The 21,551-nt window shown below is 33.5% G+C and overlaps 2 protein-coding genes across 3 annotated transcripts in view; one reads left to right on the top strand and one right to left on the bottom strand.

The window, feature by feature from the left end:
• LOC129949110 (protein NDRG3) overlaps window positions 1-6,370 on the bottom strand; it is a 151,183-nt gene extending 144,813 nt beyond the window's left edge. The window contains exon 1 of the mRNA XM_056060361.1: window positions 6,150-6,370. Within this exon, the coding sequence (XP_055916336.1) occupies window positions 6,150-6,355 (206 nt within the window). The 5' untranslated portion in view covers window positions 6,356-6,370. The remainder of the gene's footprint in view (window positions 1-6,149) is intronic.
• A 7,022-nt stretch (window positions 6,371-13,392) lies between these two features.
• The window catches only part of LOC129951928 (FK506-binding protein 2), a 30,302-nt gene continuing 22,143 nt past the window's right edge, over window positions 13,393-21,551 (top strand). For both annotated transcript variants that reach the window (XM_056064295.1, XM_056064293.1), the window contains exons 1-2: window positions 13,393-13,551; window positions 20,829-21,007. In XM_056064295.1, coding sequence (XP_055920270.1) covers window positions 20,832-21,007 — 176 coding nt within the window. In that variant the 5' untranslated portion in view covers window positions 13,393-13,551; window positions 20,829-20,831. The remainder of the gene's footprint in view (window positions 13,552-20,828; window positions 21,008-21,551) is intronic.

The following is a 21,551-nucleotide window of genomic DNA, read 5'->3' as shown; positions in this document are numbered from 1 at the left end:
AGAAAACACATTAATTCTGAGAAATGGAATAAGTCCAATATTTTATATTCTTTTAAAAGTCTTTTAATACTGATATCTTTTGCTAGGGAACAACAAAACCATCTGTCAGTTCGAGTTTTCGTAAATAAGCGCGCCCTCTAGGGAACTTGGAGAGAAGATAAGTTTTGAAAGGAGATATCGGTGCAAATTGTTTTTGAATTCCTAAACATGGCGATAAAAGAACAGACAAAGTGTGATAAAGCATTTCAAATGCAGTATCATAGAAGAGGATAAGCATTTCCAGGGAGCTGAAAGGAATCGAATGCGACTAACTGCAAAATGTGTTAATGCACATACGTACTTAATTACTGAAGGTTGCGCGACAGTCCGGAGCGGACCTGGGCCTCAACCAACATGCGTCTCCAGCCAGCTCGGTCCCTAGCTAGCTGTCTCCAGTTTCGCACGCCAAGTTAGTTGAGGTCCTCTTCCACCGAAGAATTTTTCTCTCTAAGAGACAGTACTACTGTATTCAATTGGCTTAGATGAATCAGCATACCTAGCATCTTTGTAAATTTAATCGTTGTTTAGATAATGTCAAAATGCTCAAGACATACTTATTTTTTTTTAAAGTTTTGAAAGTTAAATAATAAAATATAAGCTCTTTGTAAAATCGAAAGCTTTTAAGCAATGAGAATGGTGTATGACTATGGTAAATGTAGCAGAGACATCTTGTGGAGCTTTTCAAAAAGTTTAAAGTTTTTTTCGATATCCGGTTGAAGTTTGTTTCTTATTTTTGACCAAAAATGCTTTTAAATTCAGTTGTTTTTTGCGCTTTTAGATATAAACTTCTACAGACAAAATTATGTACTATCTTTGTATATAAATGGTACTATTTTAACTTTTTTAGATATTTTATATATGCTAGTGCAGCTATAAGTTATACCTTAAGAGTATTATGTAAAGGCACTGACTAACGTACAAGAAAGAACATAGTAGATGAATTAACAGCTCTTCACAGATTAAATAATTAAAGAACGATTAACTACTTTGTTTTAAAAATGAAAATTACTTATTCAATCATATGATTTATTTAAACAGAATAATTGATTATTACTATTGTCACTGATAGATTAATTTTATATCTCAAGAAATTTAATAAATACACAATTAGTTACATAATTTTAAATAAGAACGAATTGGAGTTAATAAAGGGGAAGTATTTTTTTTAGAAATATAGACTTTTTAATTTATTATGATGTATTTCATATTTAAGGATATGATGAAATACTCAACATTTTAAATATTAAAATTATGATATTGCCTCTAAACTCAGAAAAAGAGGATAACTTAAATAAGAAATGAGATTTTTGTTGAAAATAGGCTTAAAATATATAACAACACAGCTCATTTAGAAAGTTTTGAAATGTAGTGAATTTTTACAAAATTTTCATTTTGTTAACAAACAAATTAATAATGGACAAGTTCAAAATACATAAAGGTCTTCATTTGGAGTCAAACGTATTATTTGAAATTAAATTTTTACCAAGGAATTTTAATTCTCAAATTTGACAAAAAACGCTGTTACATAAAATATTAAATAGAATTGCGCTTTCAGTTGAATGACAAAAATATGATTAGCTGTCATTTTGACATAACTTGACTTCACTTGATAGTAAGGGAGATTTTTATTGATCAAATTTCCATAGTCAACAAATTTTTTGGCAGCTGGCCAATCAGATACTTGCCACTTGTTTTCTGAAAATGCCCAATGCCATCTGTATAATTAATTTTAACTTGGGGTCTGCATTGAACATTTCCAATGACAGGACTATCGGCCTGTCATTAGATAATCCAATAGAGTCCAACAATCCAATATCCAGTCCATGATCCGTTCATGATTCGGGTGGGCTGGTTGATAATCTATAGGAATATCGGACGATGAAGGTCGAGGAGAAAACACTCTTGACTTGTTTTTTACCTCTAACCCTGATAAGTACACTGTTAGTGTTCTATCTTCTCTAGGCACATCTAACCATTGTGTTATATAAGCAAATTTCTCGTGTCAAAACTGTTCAGTTAAAGAAAGAACTCCAAGAGAACCGTTTGGCAATACGAGAAAGCTAACTGGGACGGTCTCAATAATTACTTCAGGATCTTTAACTGGTCACTATATATATGTTTCCTCGATTGTGACGTTGACGCCAGCGCTGATATGATCACAAGTTTAATTCTCCTGGGAATGAGAACTTTTATACCGAACAGGGTTAAAAGCATCAGACCTAAGGAAAATGCATGGTTTGATGTTATAAGGCCAACCATACTGGGGAAAGCCAGAAAAAGTTCAAAAAAGCCAGAAAGGCCTGCAACGCCCATATTCGACGGACCAAAAACGACGAATTGGAGCTGACCATCTTGCGCCAATTCTTGCACGTATCCCATGTGGCCCTAGTCAACGGAGTCCAGAACAGAATTGTCTCCGACTTCTGGACATTTATTTTCAGTTTCCAGTCGTCGCAATATCGCTGAATCTTGTCGAAATCACGCTGCAAGAAAATTCCAATAACCTCAACCATTCGGGTCGTTCTGTACCCAATTAGATCGCCGACGTGTAAGACTACCTATCACGCTGGTGTAAATGCTGAAGAGAATCGGCGAATTAACAGCTCTCTGTTGAAGACTATTACAGTTCAACGCATTGACCATCATGCCACGGGTACTATAAAAATGTGATCTTATAGGAAATTTAATTCGTCAAATTCGGCTGAGTCAACCTTTCATCAAAAAACGCAGAAATATTTCCCCTCAAATAAGTAAATAAGATATTTTGCGCTACTTATTTGATAGATAAATATAAAATACAAGCGATTAGTTTAAGAAAACGTGCCTTAAGAAATGTGTGACTTCACTGCAGCCCCATGAGATGAGATAATGCGTTCATCAATAGTTTCCTTCAAAAAACTAATTCTTTCGTTGAGTCACGCCAATCGAACCAATGTTTTGGTAACAAAATTGCACAATTTGTAAACGTTGTTTAGGAGTAAGTTCATTTATTATGAAAAGGAAACCGAACTGAGCATAAAACAAGTGACATCTGTCAAAAACAGCAACTTAAAAAAAGTATTGCCAGATTAAAAACCACACCTAAAAAAAAACACCCTTTATTTAATCATAAATAATGGGCCAGATAAATAAAATAAATTAATATGCACACAAAAATTACAGTAACAAAACCAAAATTGACGTCATGCTGTGAAATTTTATTTTGAGTTTTAAATTTAAAAATTGTTTAAATTTCGTCAGATTAATGCAATACAAACATTTTTAAACTTTTGAAATTAATTTTAAGGGGGAAGGGATTTCTGAACCAAACCGGTATAGGAGCACTTAACTAGTATAAAATGAGCCCTAAATTACCCCACGATTAGATTTTTAAAATTGTGCTTGGTTGAGAAAGTCTCTAAAAGTTTTAGCTTTACGCCTTAGTTTTGGTGATAAGGGCTTAAAAAACCGTTTGGTGTTCCACGAACTAAGGAGCCCAAAACAGCACTTAGTGACCCCTCAGTTTTTTCTAATTTTGTTTGGTTTAGAAAACCAGTTAAAGTCGCTTTTATTCCAAAAGCTGGAAAATCCAGCCACGTTAACCCTAAAGACCTGAGACCAATCAGCTTATCATCATCCCTTCTCAAAAATGTTCAACGTTTGATCGATATCCACTTAAGGGCAAGTATTGAAAAGTCCCTCCTTTCAAAGGCTCAACACGCCTACAACAAAGGGAAATCAGTTTAAACGGCTCTACACAGTACGTACAATCGAATATTCCCTCCATCATAAAGAGTACACCTTTGTTGCCTAGATATAGAAGGTGCATTTAATAATGTCGACACATCTGCAATTGCACGTGTATTGACATCTCTGAAGGTAGATAAATCGATTAGCGAATTGATTAATCAGATGCTGATAAACAGGATTATCAATTCAAAACTGGGCGATTTTACTGCACAAAGAGGTGTCAGCAGAGGTACGCCGCAAGGTGGTGTCTTATCCCCTCTTCTCTGGAACTTAGTAATAAATTAATTACTACTTACTCTTGAAAGAGAGGGATACAGACTGTTTGGTTATGCGGACGATGTTGCTATTTCAGTAACGGGTTAACATCCATCCGACATAAAAAAGAACTCTTACAAAACGCTTTAAATAAGCTATCCAGATGGGCACATCAGTGTGGACTAGGCGTTAACCCACAAAAAACCGACCTTGTCCTCTTCACAAGGAAATATAAAGTCCCACTCATTGACCCTTCCCTCATAAACGGTGTACCACTTAAATTCTCTGAACAAGCAAAATACTTGGGTCTCATTTTGGATAAGAAATTAAGTTGGAAAGCTAATATTCAAGAGACAATATACAAGGCCACAGTAGCCCTGTTCTCCTGTAAAAAGAGCATTGGTATTAAATGGGGCCTTTCGTCTACCCGAAAAAACAAACTTCAGGTGGAATAACACCACCACCTGTTTAGCGACAAAACTCTGAGTAGATTGCACATTAGCTACGTTATAGGTGTCCTGACTGGGCACTTCTTGATAGGAAGGCATGCTATTCGACTTGGAGCCCCTGAAAATGATTTTTGTAGGAGTTGCATGGACGAGGAGGAGACAATCTCTCATCTTCTGTGCACATGCCCTGCCTTATCACAAAGACGTAGAATCCACCTTGGAGACTACTACTTTAACGATACCAGTGACTTAAAAAATTCTGACATTCTGAGATCCAATTCGTTCGACGAGATAAGTTGATCGGCTGATCCATGTGGTATCACAACGGACCATACTTTGGTCTAATTGTGTTGGACTTCCCAACCAACAGCCACTTTAACCTAACCTAACACCTAACCTTGTTTTAGAAAGTCTCCACAAATTTCAACTTTCCTGCTTAATTGAGTTTCGCTAACTTAGGAGCCGAAAAAGAGCCCTAAATTCCCTCATCTTCAGTTTTATGTAATTATGAACCTAAAGGTGTGGTGTTTCTAGCTTGACGTCAAGCTGGGAACACCACAAGTTTGAGGATTGGAGCACTAAATGAGCACACAAAGAGCCCTAAATTTCTGCATCATTAGAATTTCGAAATTCGATTGTGGTTTTTCCAGCTTTACGGATCTAAATAAATCAATCAATGAATTGACTTTAACAATTTAAAACTATTTTTGAAGCTTTTTAAAGTTAGTAATGGCGTAGTTTTAGCTTGTCAAACATCAAAATATGACAGCTTCTAAGGTGACAGCTACTCAAACAGAGGGCTATTCCAAATGATACCTCTTCTTAAAAAATCCTTTACATAATTTGAATGAATTTTTAATTTTTTAAATCATATCATCATTTACTTCAAAGAGTAGATACACTTCTTTTGGAACAACTAGTTTCAATAAAGCGGGTTTTACTGTGGGTACACACTCGAAAATTCATAATATATGAAAAGTATTGCCGCTTACTCACTGTATACAAATTTAAAACCAAAAATATTTTATTATAATCCACGAAAATAAAAAATGTTGAGAACTAGGGCCTATTGACTGACAACTCTCAACCATTCCTGTGTGCGAGTACTGTTGTCAGGGATGGAAGGGACCTACAGTTTTAAGCCGAATCCAAACGGCAAATTTGAGAAAGCACTTTTCATGACAAGAACTACTCTTGGAGAATTTGTCAATTCCTCGCAAGAGGCAGTATCCGTGAAAAAAACTTTAGGTGGCATAGGCAGGGATCGAACCCAAGACCTCTCGCATGACAGTTCATCGCACTAACCATCATGCCACGGGTATTGCAAAATAAATAAAAAAGTAATATGAAAAAAAATAGGACAGATAGTTAATAAGGTAATAAAACAACCTTATTATTTAGCAAACCATAAAATGTAAATTTTACTAATTTCTGAGAATACAATTTTATTTTTCAACTATGTACATCCATAAATTTTTAATGATTTTAAATTATAATGTGTTTTGTGTTTGTCACGAAGTATTTAGCTTTTCTAAAGAAATTTCTAATTAAATTTTTATAGGAATACATAATAAGAAAACAATTATTAAAATTTACGTGCAAGGTTTTTTTTTACTGGAGTCAAAGTTATAATTTATTTTATTTAATACATATGAATGTTTAATGGTAGGTACATACCATAAATCTACAAAATCAGTGCAGTCGAAATCCTCCCCACCTTCAGCACATCCATCAGCGGTGTCGTCTCCGAATTCTGGTGTAAATCCTGGATTGACAATACCTGGAGATGAGTTCTTATTTTCTTCTACCAAGGCGCTAATAGTTTTTATTCGTTTTCCACCGGCGATCTTTAGAACGTTTACTAAATCCTTGGACTTCGTCATAACTTCGGAAACAAACGCACGGAATTCAAGTCAAACAAGAACCTCACAGTTAAACAAGACACTTCACGAACACACTTCTTCTTGAGACTGACAATAATTTAGACAGAAATTCTACACTTTAAATCTTTTATCTCTTGACTTATAAAAAATCTATAAATAGGCAGAACTCTCGATCTTCTTTTTTATCACCGTTAAATGTTTACCTTAAGCTTATAACTCTCGACTGCCGCTCCACCGATTGTGAGATGGCAAACGCACTAATTTCTAACTGAAATCTGACAAAAATATTTCGCACCGGGAAGATCGCTTTGATCGTCTGATCGCTTTGTGGACGATGTAGATGGGGAGTAATTAAATTTTGGTTGATGTCCAATGGAGCAGAAAATTAAAATCAATCAAGGTCGGTATAGCACTATTGTCACGTCTGATTTCATTGTACAGCCGAGATTAGGTTATAAAGGCGAGACTGCATCAAGACTGATTAAGAATTTTGTGGGGGAGTTTTTTCAATTTAATTAATTGCTGAAAACAAACCGGCACGAGTTTCGATAATATGTACCGTACCTAGAGATTGAAATGATATAATATGCAAACGCGTTATAGCTAAAGCGGCTTCGTCGGCGCGGCGCTTTGTGTCTTGTTTGACATCGCTTACAAAACTGTTACCAGTTAAACGATATGCGGTTTGTTTTTCTTCCAGCGAGCTCTGAGAATACTAAAATAATAATTTCTCTATATGACACAGAGGGTTAAGGTGAAGGTACAAGTGCATTTCTAGAAGCTTGTCAAAATGAATTATGTATAGGAAAGGAGTTTTTTTTTTGATCAGCTGTTGACCAGCATGGGGAAGTTTTGTAGCCCCTCCATTGTATAATGTTAATCAATAAAAACTATATAACAAAGTCTAGATTGATACTTTATTGCTTTTTTATCTGGAGCCTATTAAACCACCCATTAAAACAAGAGATTTTTATTTTTTTCTATTTATTCCTGATTTGAAATAGAAATCAACCAATAAGTAATAAGACTTATAAATAAATACAAATCGGTCATAAAAATGAGTTAAATTAATTTAAAAGCGTTTTAGTTTTGATTCTTTTAAGTTCCAATGTTCATATTTAAAACAATTAGTTTCTGCATCTGTAATTAAAGAAACCGGCAAATCATTATAAATGTATATGGACCAATTAAATCACTATTGGAAAATAAATTAAAAGAAGTTATCAAATCGTATGAATTCAATTAAGTTTCATTACAAACGCATACAAATCACATGCCTAAGTCAATTGTTTAAAAACTTAAACAATACCCGTGTTTTGTTGGAAAATCTATCCATAGTATTGTAGGATTTTTTTTACGAATAACAAAAACAATATCCATAGAATTAATACTAGCGATAAAAATTAGAGTAGAATCTTACTACGGATGGGTTTTGACATTTATACGAGTCTCGAATGGATCTTATGTGATTTAGTTCCCAAATGTTGGTACGATTGATATTGCATTTGTATCTCGATGGCTGTGTTCGTTGAGTAGCTGTGCATTTCGAATCATGTGTTTTCCATTGAAAAAAAAAATCTGTTACTGTTGATATTATTTAGTTTTGTCAATGAAAATGGACTAACTGGGATTATTTTGCAAGAATAGAAAAGATAATTAAGTTTTGTTATGTTTTCAATAAGGGTTTAACTCAGTTTAGATTAAAAAAATCTTTTTGGTGTTTCCACCACACAAGAAGATAAAAAATGATCAAGTTTGACAGCACTTTCTTAAATGCAAATGGTGTTTCGATGTTTCTTATGAAGTGCAAGTGAGATAGTTTGATTCGTTTTAAACAATAAGGAACTGAATAGTTAAGCAACATATAAGAACACGCTAACTACTGCATGTGCATTTTTTTTTAATTTGATTAAAACAAAACTATATTTTTTGTACACAAACATGCAAATAAACAGACCATAATGCATGATCTGTAAAACCAACACAGGTTTTTCTTCACAAATTTTGAATCGATTTCGATCCCTGACCAGAATCGAGTCAAATCAAGCTCATTTCAACTTTCGAAAACTGTCAATTTACTGACTTATTTGTTATTTTTTTTAAATTGAACTGCCACATCATGTTTGGTCTAATCAGATAATCAAACTGTTAAGGGCATGATTTTGTAATTTTGACATTTGCAAATATCAGCTGTTAATTTTTGTTGCACGTTACCAAAAGCAACATAAAAATCAATTAAACTTGACTAATTTCGGACTAGATTCTGAAACGACTGTGTACTTACGCGAATGCCGCACTCTCAAGAAACAAAAACAACATTTCTCCGTATTTACAATGCGTGGATTGGTGTACATTAAACGTCACTCAAATGATGCACCATCAGCCAAGGTTGAGAACATAGATGAATTGAATAGCATTGCCAGGCTCCAAACATGATTGCATCTTTTAAAAACTTAACTATTTTCGAACATTGTTATTTATATTTTTATTATATTATTTTCCTTTAATTTTATTAATAACATGCGTTCACTTAATCTTAGCCTATTTAATACTGTGACTCCGGCGCACTTCTTTGACAGGGGCGCAACACTGCTTGACTTATTTTTGGTTAGTGAAATTAGGGATGTGGTTTTGTATCAACTTTACGAACCGGCTTTTTCAAGGCATGACTTAATATTTTTGACAAAAAATTTTAATCTTAAATATGCCGTTAAATCGATTTCATATCGTGATTTTAAGAATATTAATGGTCTGCACTTGGATCAAGATACAAGAGCCATCAATTGGGATAACATTTTCTACATGCCTTCTTCCAAAGAACAAGTTCAATTCTTAACGTGCAAGATAAATCTTCTCTACGACACCCATGTTCCCTTGAAAACAAAATGATAATCCCTGGTTTACAAATACTATAAGATCGTTAATGCAAAAAACGGGATCATGCATTTAATAATTGGAAACGGTATCGATTGCCCGAGGTACGACTCACATTTTGTTCTCTTCGGAACAGAGTTATTGAGGAAATTCGTACAGATAAATCTCAAAGTTTCTCTAAGCATTGTAAATGCTTTACTGAATGGGCTACAACTTTGGAGAAACTTGCGAAACGTTGGCATTGGAAATTCGAGAAATGCGTCTGCTGTAGATCTTAATGTAAACACAATTAACGAAGCATTTACCTCACAACTGTCACCTTCGCCTTTGCCAATCACTTCTGGGGTTGTCTCGTTTGCGGAAGACTCAGATCATCCTGGTTTCGGTTTTCGAGCAGTAGATTATATTGATGTTGTAGAAATTTTACTCTCAATCATGGACGGAATTGATCCAAAGTTTATAAAAATGATTCTGCCATTTTTGCTGCCCTACATCACGTTTACGTTTTACTCCATTTTAATGTCTGGAGTTTATCCTGACATTTGGAAGGTGACAAAAATCTTATCACTTCTTAAAATGCTAAAGGAACCGAATTCAGACCTATCTCAATTCTTTCTTATTTATCTAAACTTTTTGAGAACATTTTGCAGAAACAAATTAACGCTTTTCTTACGACTAACTTCCTGCTTGCCTCGCAACAATCTGGTTTCCGCAAATGCACAGTTGTATAACTGCGCTTTTAAACGTAACTGAAGACATAAGGCAATCGTTGGATAAGGGTGGTGTAACTTTTTTGGTTTTACTTGATTTCTCCAAGGCATTTGACACGATTAACTTGTCATACTTTGTAACATGCATCAGTTCAATTTTTCAACAGGCGTGACAAAGCTCATATATTCATATTTAAACAATAGAAAACAAGCAGTTTGATCGATAATAGTTCCTGTCACTTGTATGCCGATGACGTCCAACTATATCTAAGCTGCCCTCTCGAACTTATTGACAATGGAGTCTCCAATGTCAATGAGGAACTTGAGAAAATTTTAAATTGGTCCCACTTAAATGGTCTTTTTTTGAATCCGAAGAAATCTAAATGCTTAGTTATCTCAAGAAAGAACTTAGATCTTGTTTACTTTCCTCAAATTTTGTTAAGTAAGGATCAAATCGAATGAACGATCACATAAACCGACTGGTTGGCAAAATGTATGGTGCTCTACGTACACTTTGGGTAACCCAGTATTTTACGCCAGTAAAAACACGAATACTGCTAGCGAAGAACTTGCTTATACCTATTTTGATTAATGGATGTGAGTTACATTGCAACTGTAGATATGATAGCAAACGCAAACTTAATATTGCTTTTAATAATAAAAGGACTTAATAAATTACTCTTCAGGAAATATTTTTGAAACACATTGAAAACAGCACTGTTAACTTTTAATCAACAGTGTGTAGTATCGTACCCCTACATATTGAAAGCTGTCAGCACAGGAAATTTAGGACTTAAGGACTATTCACATGTGACATGACAGCGACCAGTGACCAACCAATGAATAAATATTCGTCCATTATGACATTTCTTTTACAGGGCTTGTTGTAATTCGTCATTGCAGATACACAAAAACAACAAGAATAAAATAAGTTGGCTAAGATGCGCCCGAACATTTTATTCGTTGAAGTGTGAATCGTATGTGGAACACAATTTGATTTTGACAGTTCGACGAAAAATTTGTTTTCTTATTTTTTTTTATTTTGGAAATGAAAAGGCTAATTTTATTACTTTAAGATGAATTGAAGCTATATTTCTACCTTCTTCTTAACAATCTATAGAATTAAGGTTTATATATTGTTTAAAATCATATTTACTCATTCATTCGTCGATCGTTGGACGCTCTCATGAAAAGACAAACTTAGGTCTTACGTAGGTGTTGACGTTTCTGTTCTTATCTGTGCTGAATGCTAGAAATGCATTGGTTCTAAGACAATGGCCACCATTGTTGCTGTCTCAATCTGTTTCTAGCTTTTAAGTTATAAACTAAAATATATGGACTGTTTCATTGGTACTATATAACCCCTTTTTGATTCTTTTTCAATCTGTCAAAATGCGATTGTCCCTGTCCCTGTTTTTGCATTTAAAACCATGTTCACATTTACATTGTTAATTTTGACGTCCCATACTTGGTTATTGGAAGACACAGACAAATGAGTCAGATATTTCTAATTGTTTAAAAGATTATATAGGTGGAAGCGAGATAAATTGATGATATGTCAAAACGAGTCTTCTTAAAAGAGCCTATGTGAATACGTCAAATGATAAAAAATGGTCGAATTTTTTTGACTTATGATCAAAATTTTTTAAGTGTAAGTAAGTCAAACTGATAAAACCACAAAAAAGGATAACAATTATAAATTAATTGAATTTACCTATAGAAAACCCTGTAAATTTATCAAAGTCCATGTAAAAACTAGAGGTGTTCTATATGTAAAAAGCAGCTACATCTAATGACCTTGGTTTATAGGTTTTCAATTTGTATATTCTTAAATCAACAATCAACAGGTTAATTTTTAACAAGCTTTAAACATAAATAAATAAATAAATACGCATGAACCGTAGAAAGCTTTAAGGCGGAGCAATGATGTCCTTGTGTATATCCTTTTTTGAAAGGGGGCGTGTCAAAAAATAATGTGAGAACATGTTGATAAAGTTCTGAAACATATAATTTTATGTCACAATGTTAATTATGTTATTTAAAAAAATTTAACTACATTATTGTATAAATACCAAAATAATATACTAACTAAAAATCTTTATACCGAAGGAATCAAATGACAGTTATGTTCATGAAAATTAGATTTCAGCCAGGTCAAAAAGTAAGAAAAGTGAATTAAATATTTTGTTTTCCTTGTAATTTAAAACAAAAGCAGAGACATTTTATGAGGGATCATTTTTTAATTCGGAGGAGTTTTCTTTTCTTATTTTATAATCCTCTTTTGTTGCAACTTTTGAGGTACTTTAATGTCATGACATTTACCCATACAAATTGTGAAATCAAACTCACTTAATCTGTCCGTTCTAAAATTGACAGTTTTGTTGAAAGAAAGTCCAAAGTTCTTTTTATCAATTCGCAAATTTCATCAAATAATTTCAATAACACAAGTCCAAAAATAAATACAAAAGTTGACTTAAAACTTCTTTATCAAAGACACATTTTTGACCTTTATAAATGCACAGCAATTTAAACTGCAAAAATGGCTTCCAGGTGAATTTGTGTTTTCCGGTATAAAAGAAAGAAATATGATAGAAATTCTTGGTTGTCAAACAGGAATCATATTATTAGGTCTGTTTAATATTTTGGGAATACTATTTTTGTATGAATCTTTATAAAAATGTATTAATTAACAATTTAACTAACAAACTGTTTTTTATAGGAACTGGAAATTTAAAAACAAACAAACAGTTTTTTAAATTTTATCTTATTTTTTTTTTTAAATTCGCACAAAAATTCAAAAATAATGTTTCCTATGGGATGGTTTATTTATTTTGACATTTGAAAAAACTGTCATCAACATTCAAATAGATAATTCATGACTTAAATTCACAACTTAAATTAAAAAACCGTTATAACGATTTTGAACAGTGAAGTACAAAATGTTTTCCTCCTCTGGAAGCTTTATTTTTAAATATTTTCTTCAAGCTTTATAAAAGCTTTTCCATCATCAAGTGTCTGCAACATTTAAGCCCTAGCGCATCTTAACCTAAAAACCATCTTCGTCATCAGCTACATTTTCATTTCTATGATGAAGACGCTTCGCGTTCGCTGCCTCCCCACGGCAACAGGCCAAATTGATAAAAAAATTGTTTCCTACATTTGCCACTTGGGTGCGGGGTTTATGACAGAAGGGGCGGGGGACTGCCCCCAAAAAAATCCTCATGTTATCTTGTTTTTTTTTATTGTTTTTGTCCGTCATGTTTCTCCACATTTTCCGATTGGGGGAAGTCATAAGCAGCCACGAGAAACAACAAATTCACAACAACAAACTGATGGGTTGATTGTGACGGTGGATGGTGCGGCGACGACGCGACGACGACGACGGGACTATCGCGGAGTGATATCCAGCCACACAGCCAAGCAAGAGCCAAACTCCAACGTTTACATTCAGTCTTCAGTAATTCAGTTGTACTTTGAACGCGATGAAAAGTGGTTGTGATTGCTCCTTATAGTAACGGCATATACGTATCATTAAAAATTCATTTTGAATTTTTATCAAGCTTTTTTTTACCTACATTTCCAAATAAAAATTAATTCATAAAAAAATAAAACGTAAGTTTTAATCATAATTTAAACCAAGACACTATAAACATTATTGAAAAGTGCTTTTGAATTGAATTTGTGTCAAAGTGACAGCTCTAGCACCTCTTCTCTTCTACCATTACGATCGTTTGTTCAAGTGCGAAAGAGTCAGTGGACATGTTTTTTTTTCTTGTATTGACGATCGCGTGAATATGATTACGTGGTTTAGAGTAAAAAAGTTTATGGAAAAGGAATTTGACAGTAGTATTGTTCTCTTTTTTACCTGTTTACTTCTTAAGTTGACAAGAATGTAGTTTTTATACATATTTTAAATCTTGACTAAAGAAGGAATTTTCCAAGTCCTAGACAAATGACGTGTATAATTTTCGCTCCAGTTTTGCGCTCAGAAAAATGAAAAAGGGTGTTTGTATTTTACTTTGACAGATGAAACAGATCATTACAGCGAAATGTTGCTTAGAGAGATTATCGTTTCGCAAACGTCATCGAAGCATTGAGTAGCTTGGTGTTCTTGTTGTTGTTGGTTCTGTGATGTCTTCTCGATGGATTTGCCATAAAAGTGGGTGGAATTGGAATAAAGTGACAGTCGTCTCTTCGTGGCATGATAATTAGACATATTATTTGAAATATAATTATTGCAATTATGACAAGATGTCTATACACATCATTTATGTTGGTTGGTTGGATGTTTTCGACTGACGGAAAAACTGTAAAATGCATTAACATTAATGTGACGCTAATTATTTAGATAGACAAATGGCTTCCTGCGCACAAGCAGATTCAACTTTTTATTGTTTAGTTAAGTTATTTTCCGATCCAGAGGCACAGAGAGTCATTTTTATAGCTCGTATAGGTATGAAATGAATATGGAGGTCAAGAACCTTATTGTAGCAGCAACATGATCGTGATGTTGGGAAAGAAAAAGAATCACGGCAACGACGACGATGACGACGACGCGATTCACGGACCGTGCGGTGAGGTGAGACGATGCGTACCTGTTATTTTATAGTATGTACGCCTTTTGCTGCGTGTAAATTCATTGACAAGTTTTCCTTGCCGAGTATTTTTGTGGTGCGTTATTTTGTTTCAAGTCATTTTACCAAAATGTAGTTTTTTTCACTCTGAATTTCCAGTAGCTACATCCGGGTATACAAGTATGTCCAAGTTAATCTTTTTCTGAAATCGTTTCCAAGAAAACGAAATTACCTTTCTCTCCTCGAATATATAGGTAGCTTCAGTCTTTTTCAGGCCAATCGATCGTTCATTTTTCGGCCTTTAACACCTACGTGGACTTTCGTGCAGAATGAATGATGATGATGATCATGATGATGAAGAGTTCGAATTGGGTTTTGCTTTTTGGCCTAATTAAGTTTCTCTTTTTTAATGTTATTTATATATTGGCCATAATTGACGGCGAAAATGGAGATGTAAAGGCCTTAATATCGGGCTGTGGACATTTTTCGAAAGTTTCTTGTCACATTTGGTTGTAATTTTTGTGAATGAATTATGAAAACATGGGAAACATTCGTTTACCGGCAAATTCTGGAATTTTATTACATTTTTTTACTTTGAAGCATGAAAATATTCACCAGAACAGAGTTGAGAGATCGTGGGACACGCCTTGGGAAAAAGAGAGTGTCTTATGTAGCCGTTTCCTTATCACCTAAATTTTGATCTCGTACGCTTTCTTTTCAATCCAATTAGATCAAAATCTCAAAACTTGATTTCAAAGATACGCACTTGACGTTTACCAAAGTAAACTGACGTTTCTCACTTCGATTGTTGTTTTTTATTAATAATTAGCCGTACGGAGGTAAACTAATCTGATTTCAACGTATTTTTGCTTGTTGACTATGAATAAAATTAGAACTATACAAATATTCAGATTTTGATCGGAAATATTTTTTGACATATCGAATGTTGTGTCATTTTAGTATTTATTATGCTAATTTTATGCGCGTATAAGTCTTAAAAGACAATAAGCAAACAGCTGCATCTAATATCGATCCTATTTGAAGTGAATTGAAAACAAAATATTTATAGTTTTGTTGAATTTTAAATATATGCACATATATTATTTTAGCCGGTAATTTTAAAATCGAAGTAAACATTAGCTATCTGTAGACGACACTCTTATCACCAGTGTTGATATTCACTTTTAATCACTAAATTGACTTTTTTTTCAAAACTAATTAAAATTATCTCGGTTATAATCCAGACAAAAAGCGAACAGAACTGTGCTGATATTAGGACATATGATTATCGGCAAATATTTGACAGCAAACTTTCAAAAAAGCGCGTTTTATTGGATACGTCTTCAAAGAAAAATATTTGACAGATAGTATTCAATTCAAGCTGTTTAACCAAAAGAAGGATATCTCCTCTCGTCATATATGTTAATTCTTTTTTGTATGTCCTGTCATTTTAACTTGACATTTCTGTCCTGTCACTTTCACTATTCATTCTCACCTAGCAATCATATTAGTTTTGCATTTCTTTTCACCCTTTTGGAATTGCCCATTAGATAATTCTTGAGAAATCGAACCATACACATTCTGTTCTTAGAAATTTTGTTTATATTTCTGGGAATACGGAATTCTATGAGATCTTCAAAACATAAACTGGCCATATAGCCATTTTGGTGAATCCATATACACGACGTATGTCATTATTTAAATAGAGAAATATCAAATCGAGCATGAGTCAATAAAAAATATGTTGAGTTTATAGAGTTCAGTTAATTTTTTTTATTAAAAACTCCCAAGGTGAATCTTCGTAGCTGTCATTTTATATGCTCTCACTTTTGACAGTAGTTCATTATTGAATTAAATAAGGCATTCGCTGATTAAAGATGAATTATTATCGTCTACACTACATAGAACAATGCTCATGTATACTAAAACTAATTTAAACCTTATCTAATTTATTTTAATATGATGCAATTTTATGAACTGACCTTTTTAACATATTATTTCTTCATAATGCATCCATTCTTAAGAAATTAATGAAGCGTCTATATTATTTTTTATAATGATCATTACCTTCAAGAAGATTATTTTATAAATTTTGTTATTATCTTGTGCAACTTTATCTATATTGTAGGTACCAACGTTAAAGCAAATCAAGACAAAATTAAAACCTTGAAATAAGAACAGAAGCAAAATTCTTTGTTGCATGGCATCCACGTATGAGACAATTATTCATGGTGTTGTATATATTTTTCTAAGCTTGTTTCTAAGAGAATATGATAACGTTTTGTAGTTTGAACTAAAGATTAAGAAAACGTATTGATATGTACTCGTACTTAATTTATGTTTGCGTATTATCGTAGGCTTTATGTCAATATTCGTACGATATTTGTTTATAACTCGTGCAGCAACTGTTCAAATATTTATAGTTTTTTGCCACAGGGACGTTACTTGAGTGTTTTAATTAATATTACTCTCATTGGGCTATCGCATTTTAGTACATTGACAGATGTGCTGGTGGCGCTGGTGAAATTTCTTAATTCTCAACTCTACCATAATAAGTTAATTGACAGATGCATAGGTGTCGCTAAGGTTGTTTTCCTAATACTAAAGAATTTGTATAAATAATGTGGCTACTTAAAGGAAACAGAAATAGTCTTGAATGTTAGATTGAGGTTTTTACTTGTATTTATACAAAAACTGCTTCTTTCTGCTACTAAATACTACTACTATATACTTTGCCGCTTAAAGTGAAATGATATGCGATTGATATAAAGGTAAAATATTGGTAAACAGTAGGAACGTAACGATCTTATTTATGAATGTGTTTACTTTCAGCAGATGTTTTATTTTAAAGAGATCTAGAATTTTCAGCGGCCCCATAAAGTATTATGTAGTTGAGGTCATGATTGAAGTAAATATTTAATTACATATCCAAAAACAAACAGAACTATACCCAAGTCATAATCTAAATTCTTTGATAAATATGTACGTACGAACAGAACAAGTTACTTACTTACTTAAGGTGGCGCTACAGTCCGGGGCGGACCTGGGCCTCAACCAACAAGCGTCTCCAGCCAGCTCGGTCCCTAGCTAGCTGTCTCCAGTTTCGCACGCCAAGTTGGTTGAGGTCCTCTCCCACCTGCGTGCGCCACCTGAGTCGCGGTCTTCCTCTACTGCGCCGTCCCTCGGGATTGGATTCGAAGACCTTCCGGGCTGGAGCGTTGATGTCCATCCGCTCTACATGACCTAGCCATCTAAGCCGTTGGACTTTAATTCTGCTAACTAGGTCAGTGTCTGTACAGCCCGTACAGTTCGTCGTTATATCTTCTCCTCCATTCTCCATCTATGCGTACGGGACCAAAAATCACCCGAAGAATTTTTCTCTCGAAGCATCCTAAGACGCTCTGATCTTTCTTTGACAGGGTCCAGGCCTCAGCGCCATAAATGAGAACCGGGATGATGAGTGTCTTATAGATGGTGATTTTACATGCTCGAGAGAGGACTTTACTTCTCAATTGCCTTCTAAGTCCAAAGAAGCAGCGATTTGCAAGAGTTATTCTTCGTTTGATTTCAGCGCTGGTGTCGTTGTCTGCATTAATAGCGGTGCCTAGGTAGACAAAGTCCTTAACTACCTCAAAGTTATAGCTGTCCATGGTGACGTTTTGTCCAAGACGTCGTCGTTCAGTGTCCTTTTTTGATGACAGCATATACTTGGTCTTGCCCTCATTGACCACTAAACCCATCTCCTTCGCTTCCGTCGCAATGCTCAAAAACGCTCCACTGACAGAACAGAACAAGTTGACATGTGGAATAATCGTAAAAATGTACGTTTTAAAAAAATCATAACATTTTAATATTTAATAATTAACGAAACTGTGTTCTAGCCTTAAGAACTTAAGCAATTTTGCATCCAAAATAAAACCAATTAACTTTTAATTGTGTTTTATTGGTCACTAAACTTCACAAAATTATGAATAATTACTGTAATTCAGTACACTCTTGAAGACCGTTCTTTTGTTCAAATTATCGATTGAATGAACAAAAAAAAACATATAGGGCTTAGACATTGTTAGAACTGTCAAATTTTTGGAATGTCAAAACAAATTGAGCTGAATTTATCTGTCAGACTTAATGAAAATAGAATCTGATATAATAGTTTTTTAAAAGTATAACACTGTAAATTGGCAACACTATTCAAACTATCGACCATTTTGTAAGCTGTCAAATCATTTAAGTCACATGATCACCTAGATTCAGTGATTTTCATAATCAAATTTTGTTTATAGATGAAGTTAATTGTTGGTTGAATTTATACGTCAATAAACAAAACTGCCATATTTGGAGTGATGACAATCCTCAACTGTATGTTGACATTTGGCCCATACTTCGTTAAAAAACAATGCTGTCCAGTAGGGTGCAGTCAATAACGACAGTTATAAAGCCATGATTACTGACTTTTCGGTCATCAATTGAAGAGTCATGATGTGAAGGAACTATGTTTTTTTCAAGATAAGACGGATATGAGAAGACGCTAGTCTACGCTACGGTTAAGAACGAAAGGTTTAACCATTTGGAGGACGAAATTTGATATACTGCCAGAATTGTTCGGAAAAGTCATCGAAAACTAGACCCCCACATTAGACTACGCACAATCCAGTCATATGCCAGAAGTCATATTTGTATAACATCTTTGTTTTATACCATTTAAAGCTGTATTCCTAAAAAAACACCCTTTATAGTTAAGTTTTAGTGCGTATATGTCCCAGTGTAAAATTATCTCAACGCAATTTGTTTAACATTGTTTTACCTGAAACAACAAACTTCTTCAAAATTTTGGCGGTCTTACTTTAAAATATATAATGTCCCTGGGATTTTGATTGACAGTCACTGCTTTGATATTGACATTTGAACAGCTATATGTCAAGTATCAACAATTAAATTTGTCATCTGCTCTCATTACAGCTGTTTTAATTAAGTTCATTACGATCATTTTAAGTCTTAAATTTTTTTAAACTTCCATTAAACAAAAAGAACCAACACTAAATTTTAAAAATAATTTCACCTCACTACAAGTACAGTAACTTACCAAAGTCTAAGTTTAGATTAGAAATCTCATTTGGCAATAAAAATGGCTGGCGAAATCATTGATTTACACTGCACATGAAAGTGAACGACAGATTCATTGAATTTATTACTTTACCGAATTAGATCAATTTCGTTTATATTATTGTCATTGCTGCATTTAATGTCTCTATTTTAGATTCCGTATTTGAATTTATTTACTAAACGCGTATATATTCAAATCATTGCATTTCGTTGGTTTTATTTCTTTCTTAAAGTCAAATTGTATTCCTTTTGCAAGAAGTTAAAGTGATTTCTTTGCAAAACGTGTTTCACATAACATATTGTACATTTTATACCATCATTATCGTGAACTAGCCTACTCTTTAATTGAAATTACTTTCCCCTTGAGACACACAACAAACGCATAAGACTCCATTAAAGTTGAAGCTGATGTAGTGGTTTAAGCGAAGCACTTTTAAACCACAGCAGGGTATGGTGTAAGGGTGCCACAGTTAACCAGCTTGAGTAAGCTACTTTTTACACTTATCACCACGATTATTTCTGGATAAAAACTTAAGAAATCACTTACATACGTTATGTAGACGCACGTATAATGTAGATGTAGATGTAACTTGTTTTTTTTAAAGTTTCGTTTATTTTAATTACTTGTATTACATCGTTTATAACTTGACCAATAAAGTGGTTTCTTGTGTCATGACCTACCTTACGTCAGTTATGGAATGAAAGTTTGGTAAGATTCGGTAAAAGGATGACAAACCATACTTGAAATGACATTACTTTTTTTTTATATTACACACTACCTATATCTAGGTGAATTAAAAGACTGTCATACTTAAATGTCATTCAAATGTCTGACATATCAAAATTTTGATTTTAAATTTTGTCAGTCTTTACCTTTTAAAATCTGACAGTTTTTTAAAATCTGACAGTTTTTCCTCAAAAAAAAAAACAAGGTTCAAGTGTAAACATGGCCTAATTTTCTTATTATTTCTTGAATTATTCAAATCATTTCTTCTTTTTTATGTCTTTTTAACTAAGGGATAACAGGTACCTACATTCTTTTATTTGATTTGATTTTGTACATTTGTATCTAATTTGTTTGAAAAGTACAAAATATGTCGTACGTCATTTTTGACAGTAGTAAAACGGATTTTATTTTAGTTCAAAATTTCACCACTCGTTTGTGTTAGATAAAAAGTTTATCTTATTATTTTTAATTTTTTGTTTTTGCAGAAGATGTTCAAAACAGTACTTATTGTAACGTGCCTTTTCGTGGCTGGTGCTCTCTGCAGTGACCTTAAAATCGATGTTGTCAGTGTGCCTGAAGTGTGTGAACAAAAATCAAAAAGTGGTGACATGTTAACAATGCACTACACTGGTACACTAATAGATGGCAAAAAATTCGATTCAAGGTAAGTTTTATATATTACAAACTTGTAAATCAACTGACTAAATATTTTTAAATTGGGTGTTAATCCAAAGTCCAAATAACATATGACCTTTGTGTAAAGTAGGTACATACCATAAATGTAAATGTAAATTACTTTTCTTTTTTTTGGGGGGGGGGGGTTTTATCCTTACTGTGCCAATAATGTATTGTCCTACCTTTTGTTTACTGTGCAGTGAATGCAATGCAGATTTTAACCTCGTAAATTAGCTTCATATCGATGAGAGATCTCTTAACCAGAATATCATCACAACCATTTGTGTATATAAGGGAACTTAAAACAAAAAGGGGTGAATAGAGCAGCATGCTTTAAAAGCTTTTGTTGATATTCCAAATAGGCAAAAAGTTGTATCTTTATACATATTGTTGCCATATTTTGTAAAGGGTGACCAAAAATGACAAAAGAAAGTCAGGAAATTCACGAATCAGAAAACTCGCAAATACATTTAAAGTGCACAGTGAGTTTAAAGAACCGCTTCCAACTTTAACTGGAACTGGCAGCTGTCAGA

Source organism: Eupeodes corollae, chromosome 3 (assembly GCF_945859685.1).
Source record: "Eupeodes corollae chromosome 3, idEupCoro1.1, whole genome shotgun sequence".
Classification (NCBI taxonomy): Eukaryota; Metazoa; Arthropoda; class Insecta; order Diptera; family Syrphidae; genus Eupeodes; species Eupeodes corollae.
This window is presented reverse-complemented; position numbering and strand designations above follow the sequence as displayed.